General features: G+C 53.3%; 1 protein-coding gene across 1 annotated transcript in view; it reads left to right on the forward strand.

The window, feature by feature from the left end:
• Window positions 1–1,342: 1,342 nt before the first annotated feature.
• The window catches only part of CDH22 (cadherin 22), a gene marked incomplete at both ends in the record, with an annotated part of 64,060 nt that continues 46,935 nt past the window's right edge, over window positions 1,343–18,467 (forward strand). The window contains 2 exons of the mRNA XM_084246680.1: window positions 1,343–1,624; window positions 10,400–10,694. Coding sequence (XP_084102806.1) covers window positions 1,343–1,624; window positions 10,400–10,694 — 577 coding nt within the window. The remainder of the gene's footprint in view (window positions 1,625–10,399; window positions 10,695–18,467) is intronic.

The following is an 18,467-nucleotide window of genomic DNA, read 5'->3' on the forward strand; positions in this document are numbered from 1 at the left end:
AAATGACTTGTTGAACTGAGCTGAACTGGGCTTGGGAACAGCAGGAGTGGGGACTGAGCCCCTCACCTCTACGCACTGTTCTTAGCGCCTGAAATTCCTCCATTAAAGCAGCATTGCTGTCCCCTGTAAACACCCACATTAAGCCATTATTCATCATTATGGCTTGAGTAGGAGTTAGTCCCTCAGATCCTTTCTTGCTGAAAGCAGGATCTGATGGAGGGAGGGAAGGAGAGATGGATTGATCTGGGGAGGGCAGTGCTGGCCCAGGATGGGGGAGCAGGAATGTCTCTCAGGCTCTGGTTAAGGTTTTCCGGGGGGATGTGGAAACCCCAGAGGCAAGCTCAGGGGGGTTGTGACCCTGCCCTGTGTCACACAGAACACACACACACACACACACACACACACACCCTCCGCAAAGCCCTCTGGGACTCAGGCACCTGCTCTGGAGGGTAGGGCAGGAGCAACCTCCCTGGGCTCCTGTGCGGGATGGAATCCCCTGTGCGCTGCTGGGGGAGGCGAGGGTGGGGTGGCTGCGGGCTGGGCGCTCCCTGAAGACCCCTGGAGGAGAGGCGGGCCTTCCGGATGGGGGATGTGCAGGGGCTGAGCTGGGCGGGGGATGGGGGTGGACGGGAGGACGGCCCGGCCCCTGGCGTGGAAGTGGGGGCTGGTGGAGAACCGCTGGGAAGGACTTGGAGGAAGCCCCGACAGGGCGGGCGAGGAGGGTGTGTGATGGGAGTTGAAAGGAAGGATCCGGGCATGGGACCTGGGGGTCTGGGGCGGCCCACCAGACTCCGAGTCCCAGCAAACTGGGCGCACGACGGGCCGCGGCTTCCTCGGTCCCAGCGCGCGCGGGGCGGGCGCGCACCAGGTGCGGATCAGTGAGGAAGGGAGGAGGGAGCGCAGCCCGCCCCGCCCCGCCCCCGCCCGGGCCTGCTCTGATGTCTCCTTGTTTCTCCCGCAGGCTCCTGGTCCTCGGAGGCTCTGCCCACCCCAGGCCACCCGCCTCCGCGCAGGGACCATGGCGCACACCCGCCCCGGGCGCTGCGGGGGCGCCGCCTGCTGATCCCGCCCCGGCGCCGCGAGGGGGGCGCGGGCGGGGACCCCGGGGGCCGTCCATGCCCCGGGTGCGGCCGCGCCCCCTCCCCCTGCAGCCGGGCGCCCCCGCGGCCGGCGGGGCGGCGTCCAGGGCCGCGGGCCTGTCCGGGTGCCCCGTCGGGGGCGGCGCCCCGGCGGCCGCGCGGAGGCCACCATGTGACGCGGCGCCGCGCCGTCGTGCCACCCGGCGGGGAAGCCCCGGCGCCGCCGTCCATGCGCCTGGGCCGCGGCCGCGCGCAGGCCAAGCATGAGGCCGAGGCCAGAGGGGCGGGGGCTCCGCGCGGGGCCCGCGCTGTCGCCCGCGGTGCTGCTGCTGCTGCTGCTGCCCCCGCCGCCACCGCTGCTGGGGCGCCTGTGGGCTGCGGGCACCCCTGCGCCCCCTGCGCCCCCTGCGCCCCCTGCGCCCCCTGCGCCCGGGGCCCGGCAGGACAGCGCGCTGGGCCCGGGGCGCGTGAAGCGCGGCTGGGTGTGGAACCAGTTCTTCGTGGTGGAGGAGTACACGGGCACCGAGCCGCTGTACGTGGGCAAGGTAAAGTGAACCCCCGCACCTGCGCCGCAGCACCCGGAGACACCCACTGCAGGGGCTAGGGACCCGGTTCCCTGCGCCCCCTCAGCCCACCCCGTGTTGGCTCCTCCCAGCTGTCACGCTGGGGGAGGACAGATATCAGGGTCATGCACTGTGCCCCCCTACCCCACACAGCCCCCCTCTAGTCCCCCTGGCCTTTGAATCTTTACAGTCCAGAAGGTGAACCTGGTCCATTTGGCAGTGAGATGCATCTAGAAGGTAGAAACAAGTCTGCAAAACTACTGGTGTCACACACCTCTTCTTCCCCGCCCTGCTTAATTTTTTTTCAAAACTTCCCAGGCATGTGGGGTCCATCCCATTACCTACCAAGATCTGGGTACCCCACCAGCCTCACCTCCTGCCATACTCTGAGTTCCCTCCAATGCCCCACTGCTGCTTTGCCTGCATTGTTCCCTTTCCCTGAACTGCCCCCGCCTGCTCCTCCTACTTTATACTCACACTCAGGGCTCAGCTCAAATGCCACCTCCTCAGAGAAGCCATCCCTGACCACAGTGCACTGGGCAGCATCCCTCTGTGTGTGCGCGCATCCTCCCCTGTCATGTGCCCGCCGAGAGGGCCCTGAATCTTTCCTTCATGACACTTAATTATGCATGTGTTTGTTTGATTATGCAATTAATGTATGTCTTTCCTATTAGTGTTTGTTTTGTTCACCATTAAATCCCCGGTGTCTAGCACAGACACTGTTCACACAAACTGCTCATTAAGTGAAAGAATGAATGACTGCTACTTCCTGTACCTCTCTGTGTAAATGCTGGTTAGTCTGGTTAGTAAATGTGGGAGCCGCGCTGTCGCCCGCGGTGAAAATCTGTGCCCTCAGATTATAAAGAGTTAAGACTTTTATTCAACCATTCAGTCCCTGAGCTCCTGGGACCCAGGTGGGCTGCTCTACCCTCTGCTATTCAGGGCCTGCGCAGAGTCGTGGATACCCCAGTACATAAAAAGTCAGCCCCTGGCACTAAGTAGGCATCCAATTGATGGTATCTGTTGACTGGTTTTGTGGTAGAAGGGGTCTCCGGGCTTCAGGGGAGAAAATACCTGAGCCGGGTTTTGATGTATGAAGAGGAGTTCATCAGGCTGATAGGGAAGAGAGCATAGCTTGTGCAAAAACTTTCCGAGGCCTGAAAGAGCCTGGCTTATTTAGAGAAATGCCAGCAGTTAAGGTATGGGGTGCTTGTCGGCCATGAAAAGCAGAGCGGTGCCAGGGTCAGTTCTCTGGCTTCTGCTGAAGCCAATCAGCTTTGTAGGAGGTTTTGGTCAGCAGAGATGGACGAGCCCAATCCTGGAGTTCCTCGTGTGTTTATATGAGTCTGAACAAGCTGCTCTGTTCAGAGGCTCAGGGATCAGGGCCCTTGACAAGGAAGAGAGGAAAGTCTTAATGTAATCTTTGGGTTTGCCTTGCAGGAAATTCTCTGCTGTAGACAGTCGTCCCTGGTCCTTGGCTATTTTCCCCTCTATACATGTGGCTGAAGTTGATTCTCACAGCTGAACAAAGCAGACATTGGACAGACAGAGCTCAGAGAGGTTCATGTCCTTGCTCAAGGTCACCCCGCCGACTATTGGCAGCGCCTAGGATGCCCAACTTCCAGTCAGACCAGTGAGAAAGTGGGGGTGAGGAGTGGGGACCGCACTGGCTAGGCAGTGGCTAGTGGTGAAGGAGCCGAGGATGCAGGCATGAGAGCCATGTACCCTGGAGTTCCAGACCTGGTTCCCCTAACCCATGAACCATTACTGCCTTAAGTAAGTCTTGGCTTCTCTGGCCTCAGTCTCCTCAGCTGGGTAAGTGGGGCTAAACCAGCCTCCTCCCTAAGGTAGTCGAAAGGGTTAAAGAAAACTGAGTATATAAAATGTCTAACCCATGCCTTGTTGTTTGTTTATTGTTGCTTTTTTAAAATTCCCATATAAAGCATTTAACTCTTAAACTGCCAGGATAAACTTATTGTTGCCTTTTGCTGGCAACAGGAATCTGAGGAATCTGAGGTCCTGTGAGGGCAAGGTCACGGAATAGGCAAGTGGCTAAGTCAGGATTTGAACCTCTGTGTGTTGGAGGTTCAAATCCTGACTTGATTCTCCAAATGCCTCCCAGACTCTTGGGCCTGGGAGGAGGACCTTGGTCGAGGAAAACCCTGGAGGCTGGGAAGGACTCTGCCCCATCTCCCAATCATCAGCTGTGCTGGGCTTGGGCGGCTGGCCCTGTTGTCTGCCCACAGCCAGGGCTCTGAGCTAGGTCTCCCCAGCCACCCACATCCCACAGAGCGGAGCTGTGATTCGCCACTTAGGCCTGCATCCACCCAGTCATTATCATCTTGACCTCACGAGCCCACCCCACCCCTCTCTCCCTGACCCACTGTCTGGCAGTGATGGAAGGGCCAGACTGTGGGTGAAGGGCCCTAGTGAGTCTCTTCATTATAAGATGGGGAAACTGAGGCCAGAGGCAGAGAACTTCATGCCAACACCCCGTAGTAACCCAGTGGCAGACCCAACCTGAGAGACCAGGCCTCCTGACACCGGCTCCTGACCCAGTGCAATTGAAGTGTCCTGTGTCCAGTGTCTACTTGAGCCAAACATTGTGCCTCCTGGGGGAGGAGCCATCCCCAATGCTGTCATGACTGTGCTCTCCTCCTCTCCGACATCTGCACCCAGAGCCCCTCCTCTCTCACTCAAGGTAACTTCCAGAAAAGCACACCACATTGGGAGGAAAGAGAAGTTCCCATCTCTTTGCAAACATTTGCCCAGAGTACACTTTCCTATGAAAGAAGGGCACCGTAGCGTGTGGCTCAGGGGGGCAACTGGAGCCGGACACCCAGGCTCAGATTCCCATTTTGCTGCTTATTATTTCTGTGACCTTGGCTATGTTATTTAAACACTCTGCACCCCAGTTTCCTTATCTGCTGAGTAGGGCTGTGCTAACACCTCCTTAAAGGGTTGTGGTGAAGGGTCAACCAGCTAGCATATGTTAAGCTAGACTCCTGCCTGGCTCCCGGCATATGCTAGTTTTTCTTATTCTAGGTCTTTGCTGACAGATGCACCATATTGGGTACATCTTCAAGGATGCTGTGAGCACCTACCCCAACTCCCAGAAGCCTTCCTGGCAAACTGACATCCAGCTTCTTGCCATGAAGTCAGGGCAAGTGGTCGCTAGCACACCCCTTACCCCGGGAATATGCACTTGGGCTCTCCAGCCAGTCCCATGCCTGTACAAGTGGTGGTGTGTACACACATACGCATGCACGCACACACTCACACCACACTCTCTGGTTCTTAAGGGAGAAAGGACTTCTCTATGGTTTCAGCTAATTCATTGCTTCCCGGTCCCCCGCCCCAGGGAACCACTCAGAGCATCCGTCCTTGTCGAATTCCAAAGGTAGCTTAGCAACAGCACCATCCGCAAAGTGAACCCGGGCCCAACGGTAACCTATTTTACAACCGCCTCCTCCATCACTCACCACCAGGTTCTTGTCGGCACCCGCAGGAACCGCTGGGCCCCGGGCTGTGGCCTCACACCAACAGCTCCCTGCGGCTGGCCTGCCCCCCTGAGCAGCCGCCCCCACCCCCCCACCTTCTCACAACACAGCCCTCCAAGCACCTCCCAGCATTTCCATACAATCTGGGTACTTTGACTAATCCCCTTTCCTAACCATAATTTCCCCGGAGGCTTCTGTCAGCTGGCTGTGGATTTGGTAGGATTTTTAATTTTTTTTAAAGATAGAATTATGGGGTCAGCACTTATGACCAACTCCTGTGGGCGGTGAGATCTATTTTAGATATACGGCAGGATTAACGTGGGGAGGAGAGCAGATTTAATTAAGTTGCTAATATTTAAAGAAAATTGATGAACTCCTGGTTTACGAGTAGCACGGGCGTGAACAGACCCTTCATTCTTGGGGAGGCTTTTGATTTCATTTGCTTGCTGTTTAAATCCTGGACTCGTTTTATTTGCGTAGCCACACTGTCCGTTTAATTGTCTTTAATAAGGAAAACGTACCTCTGCTCGTATTTAATTTTGATTTAATTAGGAGGAAGTAATTAATGGCCTCATAAATCCCATTTCTCAGCCCCCCATGGGATGCAGGACCATCACTCTTGTGTTTTTTACATTGGTTATGATCAAGGGCTGGGGCTTAAGGGGAGGGTCTCCTCCAGGGCTGTCCACACTTGATGCCGTGAAGTCAGACTGACCTCGGGCCTGCCTCTTGTCCACTGCGCAACATTAGATAGGATATGGGCCCACTCTGAGCCTCAGTTTGCCAATCTGTACAATAGGGGAGAGAATAATCACTGATTCAAGATCGTTAAGTGATATCAATGAGGTCGACAGCAAAGGGTCTAGCATGGTGCCTGGCGCGCTCAGTGTGTCTGTCTCCTCCTACTATAGCTCATGTGCACCTGGGATTTCACAGAGCAACTGGCTCTTCCGGAAGTTCCAGAAGATAGCTAGGGAATTCTAATGACAGTTGTATCTTTTTATTATTCATGTATTCAATATGTTTGGTGCTGTGCCCTGCGCTGCATGCTGGGAAGATGAAAATGAACAGCCAGATGCTTGTTCCTCAAGGAGCTCCTAATCTCACTCTCATGTGCATGTACACACACACACACACACACACACACACACACACTCTCATACACACTCAGCTCTCCTAGTGCCCATGCATTTTCTCTGCACCACCTTGAAGAGCAAGCATTGGACCATTCATTTCCATTTCCCAGCACCCAGCCCACTAGTATGTGCCAGGCATGGGGGTTTCAGACAGAGACCTGTCCCGAGGCCCATGAGAGCCGGAGGCACAGAGGTGCAACACTGAGGAGTGACAGGGGAGCACGGAGCAGAGTGGAGTGTGCATGGGGGAAGGCTATGGAGCAGGGTGAGGGCTCTTCATTCAAATGAAGGGCACCTGAGAAGGCTGCCTGGAGGAGGAAACAAGTTGAGCTTAAAAGACGAGAAGGTATTGGGTGATGCCTCTGTATCTCCAGTGGATCAGGGTTTGGCCTATGGTTCTTGTGGCAAGAGATGAAGCAGGTGATCTCAATCCCTCCGAGGACCAGGAAGGGGAAGGAGAGGGAAGTTCTGTGCAGAACACCTGCTAGGTGCCAGGAATGAAACTTCAGACACTTGTCCTATTTTCACATGAGAATACTGAGGGTCAGTCCTTTGCAGCAGGACAGTGACTAAACAGAAGCTGGCACTCTGCTGCTCCTGAATCCCATCAGTTTTCCTATTCTGTGAGTTCAAGTCCTTTTCCAAACAATGAAATAGAGGCTCAGCTAGAAGAGGCCACCAATGACTGTGGCCTGCCATGTGCAGGGCAAAAGACGGTGTTCAGGCCTCTCCCGGCCATATGGCCCAGTGGCCGTCCCGCCACCTGCTCCCTCTGCCTTTCTCCCTCTTTGGCCAGAAACACTGTAAGTGGACCAGCCAGATTCTCGAGGTTGCAGAGGGACCTACCAATGCCTTGGAGTCAAACTGTCCTGGCCCCATCTCAGTCCCTCCACCTGGAAAAGGGGAGGGCGGCACGCGCCTATGCCCCAGAGCTCAGATTTCTGCAGAGATGGGCCCGCATGTCAGGCACATAGTAGGCGCCAGATAAATGAGCATCATCCTCCAGCCTCTGCTCATAGTTGTGTCTTGAGAAGTATCTGTGGGATAAAGCCCCAGGTACATCCTCTCCACCCCCGAATCAGGTGCCGGTCAGGCAGCCCCAACCCCACCAAATGCACAGCTCCCGCCTGTGGATCAGCCCCGCCTGACTCTGTGGCCCCCGAGAGTCGCTCCACGTGAGCTCCGTATCCCTCTTCACAGACGAACATGGATGAGGTCCCCTCCTGTGCCCATTCCTCTTCCCCACTTCACAATCAGAAGTGACCCCTTCAGGGTCTGCGTTAAAATGGCAAGGGCTGCAGGGACATGAGGGGAAGCTGGGAGGTAGAAAGGGGAAGAAGGCAACTCTGTACAAAGTGCTTAGGTCATTGCAAACATGCTCTCCTTTAATGCTGAGTGCACCTGCGCCAGGTAGGGAACATGGACTCAGCAGGTAAAATTAACAATCCCACATTCATAACATGAGTGAGTGAGGGGGTCGGGAGCTCGGCTTCCCCCGAGTGACAAGGCAGATGACTTCCCTTTTTGTGCCTCAGTTTTCTCATCTGAGAAACGGGAATAATAATAATGTTTCAAATGGCATGATGACGACTTGCAAGATTATAGCATCCTCCCGGGTGGCATCTATTCTGCCACAATGCTCAGAAATGTTTGCTGAGTGGACACCAGGTCAGGCTGGGAAGTGGGTGGAGGCACCCCAAAAGGGAACAGGTCCACTCTCACCTATCCCTAACTCCCCTTTTGCCCAAAGGTGGAGGCAGAGCATAAACAGCAAACAGGAGAGACAGGTCTCATCCCTGCACTGCCGATGATTCAGGGCCGACGTCCTGAGATAATTTTATTGGGGGCATTAAACTGAGTTATGAGGTTTTTACAATCCAGCCACTTATGAGAAATCTATTAACAGTAACTGGACAGGAAGAAGGCTTCTCAGTGGAGCCCAGGACGGGCATTAATTGGGGCAATCTATAACAGGACGGGGACCCGGAAAGGTTCCACCAGACGCTTCCATTTACTCCCCGCAATTTCTGCTGAGAATCAGCAGACTCGCCAAAAAGAGAGAGATGCCCATTAATCGGCTAATGAAATATGAAAATGTTTATGGGCCATTCAATCTTCCAAATGGCACTTCTATAATCCACCTTTCAGACACAAAGTTCCACCAGCAGAATTTATACCCGGGCGCCTCCTGCATGGCAGGGGTGGGCCCTCGGCCCCCTCCAGGACCACTTCATTGGCACCTGTTAACCTGCTGACAAGGCAGGGGTACACGGTGTCCTGCCCAAAAGGGCCCCCGGGATTCTGTCATTCACAGCAATCTCTGTGGAAGCTTAGAGAGGAGCAGGGATTGGCCAAGGTCATGGCTTCCTCCCAGGCGGTTTCCTCCGCCTCTCGGGCACTGGAGGGACAGGACCTACGTGTTCTGTTGGGGAGAGCAAGGGAACGTCCTGCTGGTTCCTTGCCCGAGAGATCTAGGTGCAGTGAAAGCAGCCAGGGATCTGGAGCCTAAGAGTGCCTGGATTAAATCCCAGTTATATATAGCCAACATTTAGTAATAATATAATAATAACGATAACTACCATTTATTGGACACTTATTATGTCTCAGGCAGGGCTGATTTTCAGCTAGTACATGCCGGTATGGTTGTACTGCTGTTAAAACAGTGAAAAAGCTTCAATCCTCTAGTAAATAGTCCCTCTCCTTGCCACTCCCAGCTCCCTCAGCCCTCCCACATCCCGGTGACCCAGCAAGGGCCCAGCTGAGGCCCCACTCGGTGGCAGGGCCCCTGCCATGCTGGCCATTAAATATTGTAAGTGTCACATGGTGCCAGGCTGGTACCAAGGGCCTTCTGTGGACTTGCAGCTCAGGTAGCCTGCCAGCTCCTCTAGGAGGGAGGTGCTGTTATGATCTCATGCTACGGAGGAGGTGACCGAGGCCCAGAGAGGTGCAGTGACTAGTGCGGGACACACAGGGAGATGATGCTGGAGCCAAGGCCAGGCTATACTGCCTCTCCCTCCTTGGGGCTCCCCCCAGGAGGCTTGAGGATGGCGTGCAGGAAGTCCGGCCTATGAATCAGGCCAGTTCCTGCAGCAGTCTGACCTTGAGCTAATCATCCCATTTAATCCTCATTAGGAAAATGGGAGGAAAAAAACCCACAACTGCACAATGAGGATAACAAGACCTACTCTAGTATTTTTTTTTTTTTTAAAGAACACTGAACTAAATATGTCCATAAATCACTGAGCACAGTGCCTGGCACATAGTAGGTGCTCCTTCCAGTTGCATTTCTTTCCCCATCTATCTCTTCCCTCCCTGTGCCCACCATGTGCCAAGGGCTGAGGCTGGCTCTCCAGATACCAAGATGAGCAAGCTACCAGGCCTAAGCTGGGGCAGAGGGGGGAAGGGGTGAGGCTCAGAGCCTAGAGAGACATGGACCTATAACCCAGAACAAGGTCATGGACAGCAGCTTGGAAGCTTGTAGGAACAGCAACCCCCAGACCTACTGCATCAGAGTCTGCACTTTAATGAGCTCCTCGGGTGATTCGCACGCACATTCGGGTTTGGGAAGCACTGGCTACAGTGATCCTGTGCACTGGACTTGTAGGGATGGCTTGATGTGCTGCACAGATCTTAGGGGGCAGGTGGGGGTCTAGAAAAGCTTTCAAGGAGAGCTGGCATTTGAGCTGAGCTTTGCAGGGTGAGTAGACTTTCAGTAGGCAGAGAAATAAGGACACGGAGCTCTAATTAGGAGCAGAGCGGGTGGAGATGGCCCCGGACTACTCCATAAAGGCGTTGTGGGGCCATGAAAAAGTGGCAAGTGGCTGTGGGGTGGAGCACGCACAGATCTGCCTCTGAGGTGGACAGCTCTGGCTGCGGGAGTGGGGGGTACAGATTACATAGGTAAGGCTGGCGCAGAGAGCGTGGGGATCTGCTGAGACACCCTGGACACTGGGGCGTGGGGTGAGGCGTGTCTCCCTGGACCCCAGTTTGTCACTGAAGAATGGGTGTGTTGAGGAAGAGGTGGGCTTAGGAACAGCCCCACTGTGAGACTCGAGGTGATGGGGAGGGGGCCAAGGTGCTTCCGTACCAATCTGCACCCTGCCTTCCTCCTGCCTCCCCAGATCCACTCGGACTCAGACGAGGGTGATGGGGCCATCAAATACACCATCTCGGGCGAGGGCGCTGGGACCATCTTCCTGATCGATGAGCTGACGGGCGACATCCACGCCATGGAGCGCCTGGACCGAGAGCAGAAGACCTTCTACACGCTGCGGGCGCAGGCGCGGGACCGCGCCACCAACCGCCTGCTGGAGCCCGAGTCCGAGTTCATCATCAAGGTGCAGGACATCAACGACAGCGAGCCCCGCTTCCTGCACGGCCCCTACATCGGCAGTGTGGCCGAGCTCTCACCCACAGGTGGGCGGCGGGCCTAGTGGGTGGGGGTGAGCCTGGACCAGGAGGAAGCGCATGCCAGGCAGAGGGTCCAGTCAGGTGCAAAAGGCCCCGAGGAGAAGCAGAGAGGTACCAGCTCATGCAACCATGTAGACCACAGTCAGGGCTTTGCCTTTCAGGCTGAGCAAGCCGGGAAGTCAGTGCAAGGGCTTGTTCGGAAGAGCCCCATGACCTGACTCCATTTTCACAAGATGCCATGGCTGCTCCGTGAAGATTAGCTGGGGAGGGGGGAGGTATGGACAGGAGCAGATTGCCTGTTGAAGAGGCTGTTGCACGTACTTAGGCAGGTAATGATGATGACATGGGACAAGATGGTACCAGCAAGGGTGCTAAAAAGAGGTCGACTTTTGGATATATTTTGAAAGTAGAGCTGAAAGCATTTGCTAATGGAGTGGATGTGAGGTGTGAGAGAAAATTCAAGGATGACTATCGAGATTTTGACCCACGCAATTAAATAGATGGAATTTCCATTTACTGAGAAGCAGAAGGAGGAACAGATTTGGAGGATGAAGGGACATCAGGAGTTTGGAATCAGACATGCTAAGTTGGAGGTACTTATTAGGCAGCCAAGTGGAGATCTTGACAAAGGCAGTTCAATATAAAGTTTCAGTGGAAACGTCTGGGCTGGAGAGATAAATGTAGATGTTGTCATTGGCAAGATACATAGACTCTCAAAGCCCAGCAGGTCTGATGGGTCAGAAGAGGTACTAGAAGCCAGATCCTATAATACTTGGAAATCAAATTTGCAAGTGGGGAAACTGAGGCTCAGAGGGGCAGTGATGTGTCCAAGGTCACAAAGCAAGTCAGAAGTAGCTCAAGCCCTTGACTTCCTAGATCTAGACGGCTCCACTCCCTAGCTCAAGCTCTGGTCTGAGAAGACTTGGCCCTGCCCCACAAAACTGATCTGCACATTTCCACATTGAGAAAGTGAGGAAGGTAGCTGGAGAAAGAAGCAGGAGTTATATCCGAAGGGCTTGAGGGAAGCACATGGCCTGGGAAGGGTTTAAGCAAGGAAGTGGACAAGGCAGACTTACATTCTAGAAATGAGAATGAATGTGCCTGGGGGGGGGGGTTCCAAAGCGGAGCACACCCCCCACATCCATCATGGCGGCTCATCTCACCATCTCACTCTTCATTCAACTCTGAGAAGGCAGGACTGATGGTAGCATCCCCACTGAACTCTCGGGACCCCAAGGCTCAGGGAGAGGAGATGTACCCACAGTCACATAGTGCAACAGTGACCAAGCAGATCCCTAAGCTTGTGTGCCAGACTCTTTGGAGTGGCAAGGGTCTGCATGTCACAGATGGGGGAGCTGGGATCCAGAGGCGATGAGGGGCTCCTTCAAGGGCACTCAGAGAAAGTAGATGGCAAAGCCAGGCCCAGCATCATGAGCACTAGCCCCAGTAGCCCCAGTCTGCCTCGCTTTCCCCTCCAGTGCCCCTACTCTCACATTCCATTTGGTAACAAATCAGGCAGGAGGACTCAACTTGGACAAACTGTGCAACTCAGAGGAGGAGGGAGGAAGCAGAAATTAAATTAGTTTATTTCATTTGAGCAACTTTTTGAAGGGGAAGCAAATTTGACACCTAGGTGCTTGCGGAGACTCCTGGCGGCTTTGAAAATCAGTCACAATTACTGAGCTTCCTGATCTGGACTGGAGGGGGTGGGACCAACAAGCTGCACTGGGGTCTGGGAAGCTTGGGAGATCAGAGGGAGCAGGGACGCAGCTTGGGACATGAAAGGCAGCGGCACTTGCAAATTAAACCACTCATAGCTTAAAAAGGAAGGAGAGTGAGTGCCCGGGGGCCTCCGATGAGCCACGCTACCGCTACCGAGGAGGGGCACGCCAGCCAAGCTGAACCTAATGCAGCGAAGCGGGTTCTGGAACTGACAGTTGGGAGACCTGGCTCCCTGCCTGACCTTGGGCAACTCCCTGCCCTCTCTGGCCCCCAAGTCCCCTGCCGAGCATTGAAGGGAATCATTCATGCAACATACACCTATTGAGTGTCTACCAGTGCCAGGCACAGTTCCAGGCATGGGGGAGTCTTGGGACACCTACAATATAGAGCAGGGAGAGAAGAAAAGAAATAAACAAATGAATAGATAATATGCCCTGTGGAGAAAGTGCTGTGAAGAATAAGGGAGTTGAGTTATGCTGGGGGAATGCTATTTTAAATAGAGAGGTCAGGGAAAGCCTTCCTGTTTATCAGAGGACATGTAATCAAAGATCTGAGAAGGAATCCAGGGAATGCACGAAGGAGCCATGTGACACAGTAGTTTTCAGACTTAATTGTGCATCCACATTACCTGGAGGGCTTGTTAAAACACAGATGGTTACCCGCCTCCCACCCCCCACCCCCCACCCCCGCCCTTGGTTTCTGATTCAGCAGGTCTGGGATGTTAGAAATGTTTGCATTTCTAATGCCCAGGTGTCACCTATGCTGCTGGCACAGGGATCACACTGGAGAAACACTATGTTAGAGGAAGAATGCTCCAGACAGGGGGAACAGCAAGTGCAAAGGTCCTGGGGCACAGTGTGTTTGTCATGTATGAGGAGTAGCACGGAGGTCAGTGTGGATGAAGAGAGGAGGAAGTGGAGGAAGCCAGATCATATAGCACTTTGTTGTTCTGGGCTGTACTCTGGGTAAGACAGAGAGCTGAAGAGTGACATGACCCAACTCACATTTTAAAGGGATGACTTGTTGGCCACCATGTTGAAGAGACTGTAGGGGGCAAGGTTGGAAGTAGGAGATCCATAAGGAGGCAGCTGCAGTAGTGCGGGCAGGAGGTGACAGGGGCTGGGTCGGTGAGTGTGCTGAGATCTGGGATTCTGGTCTATGTTGAAGGTAGAGCCAAGGGAGTTTGTGAGGGACTGGCTGTGGGGAGGGAGAAAGATGAGGCAAGAATAACCCTGCTGAAGTTCTTGGCCTAAGCATTTGGAGAGATGGAGCTGTTGTTGCTGGTATGGAGAATGCTCCTGGAAGAGCCAGTTTGCAGCAGAAAATGAAGAATGCATTATTTGGACATGATGAGATTGAGATGTCTGCTAGAAATCCAAATGGAGTTGTCCAGGGGACAGTTGGAACTCTGAGTCTGAAGGTCAGGAGTAAGAATGGGACTAGAGACACAATTTGGAAGTCGTCAGCAGAGAGAGAGGGAAGGTGAAGCTTGAGGTCGAATGAATTAACAGGGGAGTGAGCTTTGGTATAGAAGAGTTGGATTAGGAGAGGCCAGAGCCTTCCCCTAGGGTGTCACAACCTGATCAGTGAACAGCAAGAAGATCTTGTAGGTCTCCCATGCCCAGTTCAACTCCACCTACTTGTAATGCCAACTGTGTGTAAGGCAGTATACTTGGCACTGTTGAGGATACAGAAATGAGAAGATCAATCCAACACACATCTATTAGCCACTGCTTTATTCTGGGCACTGCAGGGGATGTAAAGATAAGTAATTGAATTAAATCCACAAATGTTTATTAGCACCCATTATATACAAGGCCTCCAGTGTACTTGGCTCCATGGGGTTGCAAAGCTGAGTCACCCAACTTAGCAAACATTTATTAGCACCTAGTTTATATATAGCCCTAAGGGATTAGAAAAATAAGCAGTTGCTTTCAGTTCAAAACACATCTATTAGTGCCTACTATGTACATGGCACTTTGGTAGGTATGTGGGGATGCAAAGAAGAACAAGACACAGCCCCTGACTTCAAAGTGGTGGCAGATGAGTTTTATCTCTGGTGTCAACTGTGATCAATTGATAGTGACTGTAGAGATGGAGCCTGAGGTCTCATTCAGGCTCAGCAGAAAAGAATGCCGCAATCAATTAGTGATGTCTGCCTCTGGCAAAGGAAGCAGAAAGTGGCAACAATATGCCATGAAGTTGGCCTTGCTGGGCCACGGGATTGGGGCTCAACTGACTGTGGAACGGGGCCCTGCCACAGCCAATTTCCCATGCATTTCCAGTTCCTCTGTGAGCAGCATCTTTAATAGATGGAATAAGACTGATTTGTAGTACAGTCTGCACTTCTTGGGACATTCACTAAATAATAGCTATCAGCCAACAATGCTTTCACAGAGCTATTTCCCTTGATTCTCACAATCTTGGAGAATAAGCAGGGCAGGTATTACTGTCCTCATTTTAGCAATGAGGAAATAAATACAGAGAGTCACTTGCCTGAGGTTCCACAGTGAGAAGTGGCACCAAAACCAGACCTAGCACTGAAAATCAGAAGCCAAGCTACTTGCCTCTGCATGAGAAATGGTCGCAACCACTTCTTTAACTTGCACAAAGCTTTATAGTTTGCAAAGCACCTTTGCCTTTCTAATCTCATTTCACCCTCCCAGGAACTCTCTTGGGCTAAATGCTGACACCCCCATTTTACAGCTAAGGAAACTGAGACTCAAGAGAGGAAGGGACATAAAATTGGTATCTCACACTGACTGATTCCTACATCAGTGTGGAGGAGGTAGGGAGGGGCGGAGAGGAAGGAAGGGGGGCAGGAGGTGGTGTGTTCCCCGAGGGTCTCATTTGGGAAGGGCAGGAGCAGGCTGGGAGTCTCCGATTGTCCCATCTGCAGCCAGAGAGAGTGTGGCTCAGCAACCCGCAGGCCCAAGCCAGGAATCAATTGCTGGCCTCTGCAGAGACAACTTCTAAAGATGTTTTTAATTAAAGTCCAGGAAGATCTATATGTGCAATATCTCCTTGCCTAGCAACGGCACTGGCTCTCACCACCCAGGATGGGGGACGGGACACCAGGAGGTTTCTGGTGGGGAAAGGTGGTAGAGAGGAGCAGAGGCCCTGGCCCTCAGGAGATGGCCCAGCGGCCCAGGTAATCTGGACAGGGAAGTGTCTATCCTTGTCTTTTCCATCTGCAAGTCATTCTACAAACAGAAGAACCCTCCCTATGCCAGGCCTCGTGCCTATGTGGCGGTAGATGCAAATGTGACAGCGCCACCACCCTGCCCTCGGGGGTGTTCTCTAGGTGCTGGGTAACTGGACAGAGCCAAATTTAAGCAAGAAAAGTTGGCTTTCTGCAGCTGGCAGAGGAGTGCTGTTGCAGACACCTGGAATGCTGCTGCCCCAAACATCCCAGGTGACCAGACTACTGAACAGAGTGAGCTTTTTGAATGTCAAGGGGACGGAAGTACAAGTGGGTCTCAATTTGGGATGGTAGAAGGGCCTTCTGTGAGGAGGAAGGGGCACATATTTGACACATACACACACTTAGGGTCGCCCGCACGTTCATGGCTGGGGTCCGTGAGCAGAACCAAAGGAGAGTGTTCTGGGGTCCCTACAGACTCTGGACAGGTGTGTGTTTGTGATATAGGGGTGCGCTCACCTCATCGGGCCAAAATTGCCTTCTTGTGCCCCCTCCTGCCCTCTCCCACTCTCATCAGGCTTCATCTGCATATCCCTGTCCCTGCTTCTCTATAACTCTACTGTCCAACCTTCTGTGTTTCCACCTCTTTCTGTCATACAGTCTCTGTCCCACTTTCTCTGTCTCGCTGTGTCTCTGCCTATCTGATCCTCATCCCTGTCTCTGTCCCAATTTCTCCCTGTGCATCTGCGTATCTTTCCCACTTTCTGTCTGTCTGACTCTGTCCCTTGTCTCTGTGTCTCTGACCCACTTTTTGGCCCCGTCTCTCCCTGCCACCTTCTCTGTCCCTTGCCTCTGGGCTTGCCTTCCCCACCTCGATGCTGTGCCCCCCCTAGCCCCCCGCCCCCGTCCGTGGAGCCACTTCCCTGGCTCTCCCGGGTGTCATTCGTCTACATTAGACTGTCCTGACTGGGTAGTGGGAAGCAGGGTCGAGGCCAGTCCACTGAGCAGGCATTATCAGTGATGGTCACAGAGGGAGTTGGGAGGGAGGCGGCCAAGGGTGAGTTTGAGAGGGGCTTGTTTCCTGTGTAATCTGAGCATACACAGGGACTCGACAAGTGGTTTTTAATTTTTAATAGAAAGCATTCTGTGCAGTTCTGGCAGCAGCAGGGGGTGGGACTCGTTTTTTATAAATGTTTGAGAAGCTAAATGTGAGCTGAGGGTTTCCCCAGGCCCAGCAGGCCAGCAAAGGGAGGTAGGGAGAGGAAGGATGATAATACTTATAAACATCTTCATAATAATGACACTTGGTCACCTTGGTTGAGGACTCCGTTCTTTTCCAAATGGCTCTTTGTCTCATGAAGGGGTCTCCCTCACCCTGGGAGGCAGGAAGGATAAAGTGTCATCTCCATTTTACAGAAGGAGGACTGGGGCCCAGGCAGTTCAGGGAGTTTTCCCATGTCCACATGGAGAGCTCAGGGCAGAGCTGGACTGAGAATTTATATCTCTAATCTCCGAACTCCACTCTGCATAGGCCACCTCCTCCCTGGGCCAGCTGGGGACCCCTCCTGGGGTTTCTGGGGCCCAAGTCTGGGCCTCAATTGGACTCGCACGTAGTGAGGGTGAGGGGGAAGAAATGAAAAAGTCTGGCCTGGGAGCCAGAACATGGCTTCCAGTTTTGGCTCCACGACAAATGATGTCAGAGCCACTGAGATGACCAAACATGATGAGCAGGCAAGCCCCCTCCCTCCTGATGCTGGTGCCCAAGGGTCTCCCACTCAGGGCGAGGGCTTGGCTCCCAAGATCTTCTGACTATACAGAGAAAAGAGAATAGAATAGAAATGAGCTCTTTTTTTTTTTTAAGATTTATTTATTTATTTATACAAGAACCGGGGTACAGGCCAGATTCGCGGGAGGGTGAGAGGATTCACCAGAGACAGAGCAGGGAACAGAACAGGCAGACTGAAGAAATACACTGCTGAAGGGAGCAGCGGGTGAGACAGGAGAGGTCTGCCGTGCCATGTGGGACCCTCTCCGGCCAGCCGAGATCGAACTGGTGCTGCAGAGGCTGCCGACAGCTTCACAGCGCAGCGCTCAACTGCCCGCACCACCAGGGGAGGCCCTAGAAATGAACTCTTGAGTTCCCTCTACATGCCTGGCTTCACCAGCCACTTAGATCAAACCTCTCTAATCCCGATAGCATCTCTGAGAGCCAGCGTAAGCGCCCATAAATTACAGAGGAGGAAATGGGGGGAGTGAGGAAGTGGTAGGTTTTGGATCCAAGACTCTGACACCAAAGCCCATCGGTCTCCACGGAGGTGTGAGCAGCATCTCTCTAGAACCTCCTACTTCTCGTGCTGATTTTGCCTGGAAGGAGCCAACTGCCGACTGGGTGGCATGTGACATCCTTGCTGCTCCCTTCAGGGTGTCATCTCAGTACAGCACGGTGTGTCCAGGAGGGGGGCATGCTGGTCACACTGATCTGGGTTTGAATCTTTCCCTGCAATACTTATCGTGTAACCTTGGGAAAGTGTTGGGCCATTCTGTAACTCAGTTTCCCCATCCATTCAATCAGAGGTTGGGTCTAGAGCATCAATTATTTGTGTGTGATGCACTTTAGAACCACTGTGGGAGCTTTGAAAAATACCCTTGCCTGCATTGCACCCCAAGAGAATCCTATTGAATTGGTTTGGGATGGGGCTCAGCATCAGTTTTATTTTAAAGCTCCTAAGAGATTCTAATGTGCAGTCAGGTTGAGAACCACTGGTTTCTGTGCTCTCCAAGGACCAGCCTTTCCATACCTCAGATTCCACTGGAGCCTTGCACTCTGAGATCCTGTTTACCCAAGAATCATCTGGGTAACCCTTCCTGCTCCAGCCCAGATTTAAGACCCTAGCCCCATGTAGAAGGATTGGCAG

Source organism: Talpa europaea (assembly GCF_964194135.1).
Source record: "Talpa europaea genome assembly, chromosome: 11".
Classification (NCBI taxonomy): Eukaryota; Metazoa; Chordata; class Mammalia; order Eulipotyphla; family Talpidae; genus Talpa; species Talpa europaea.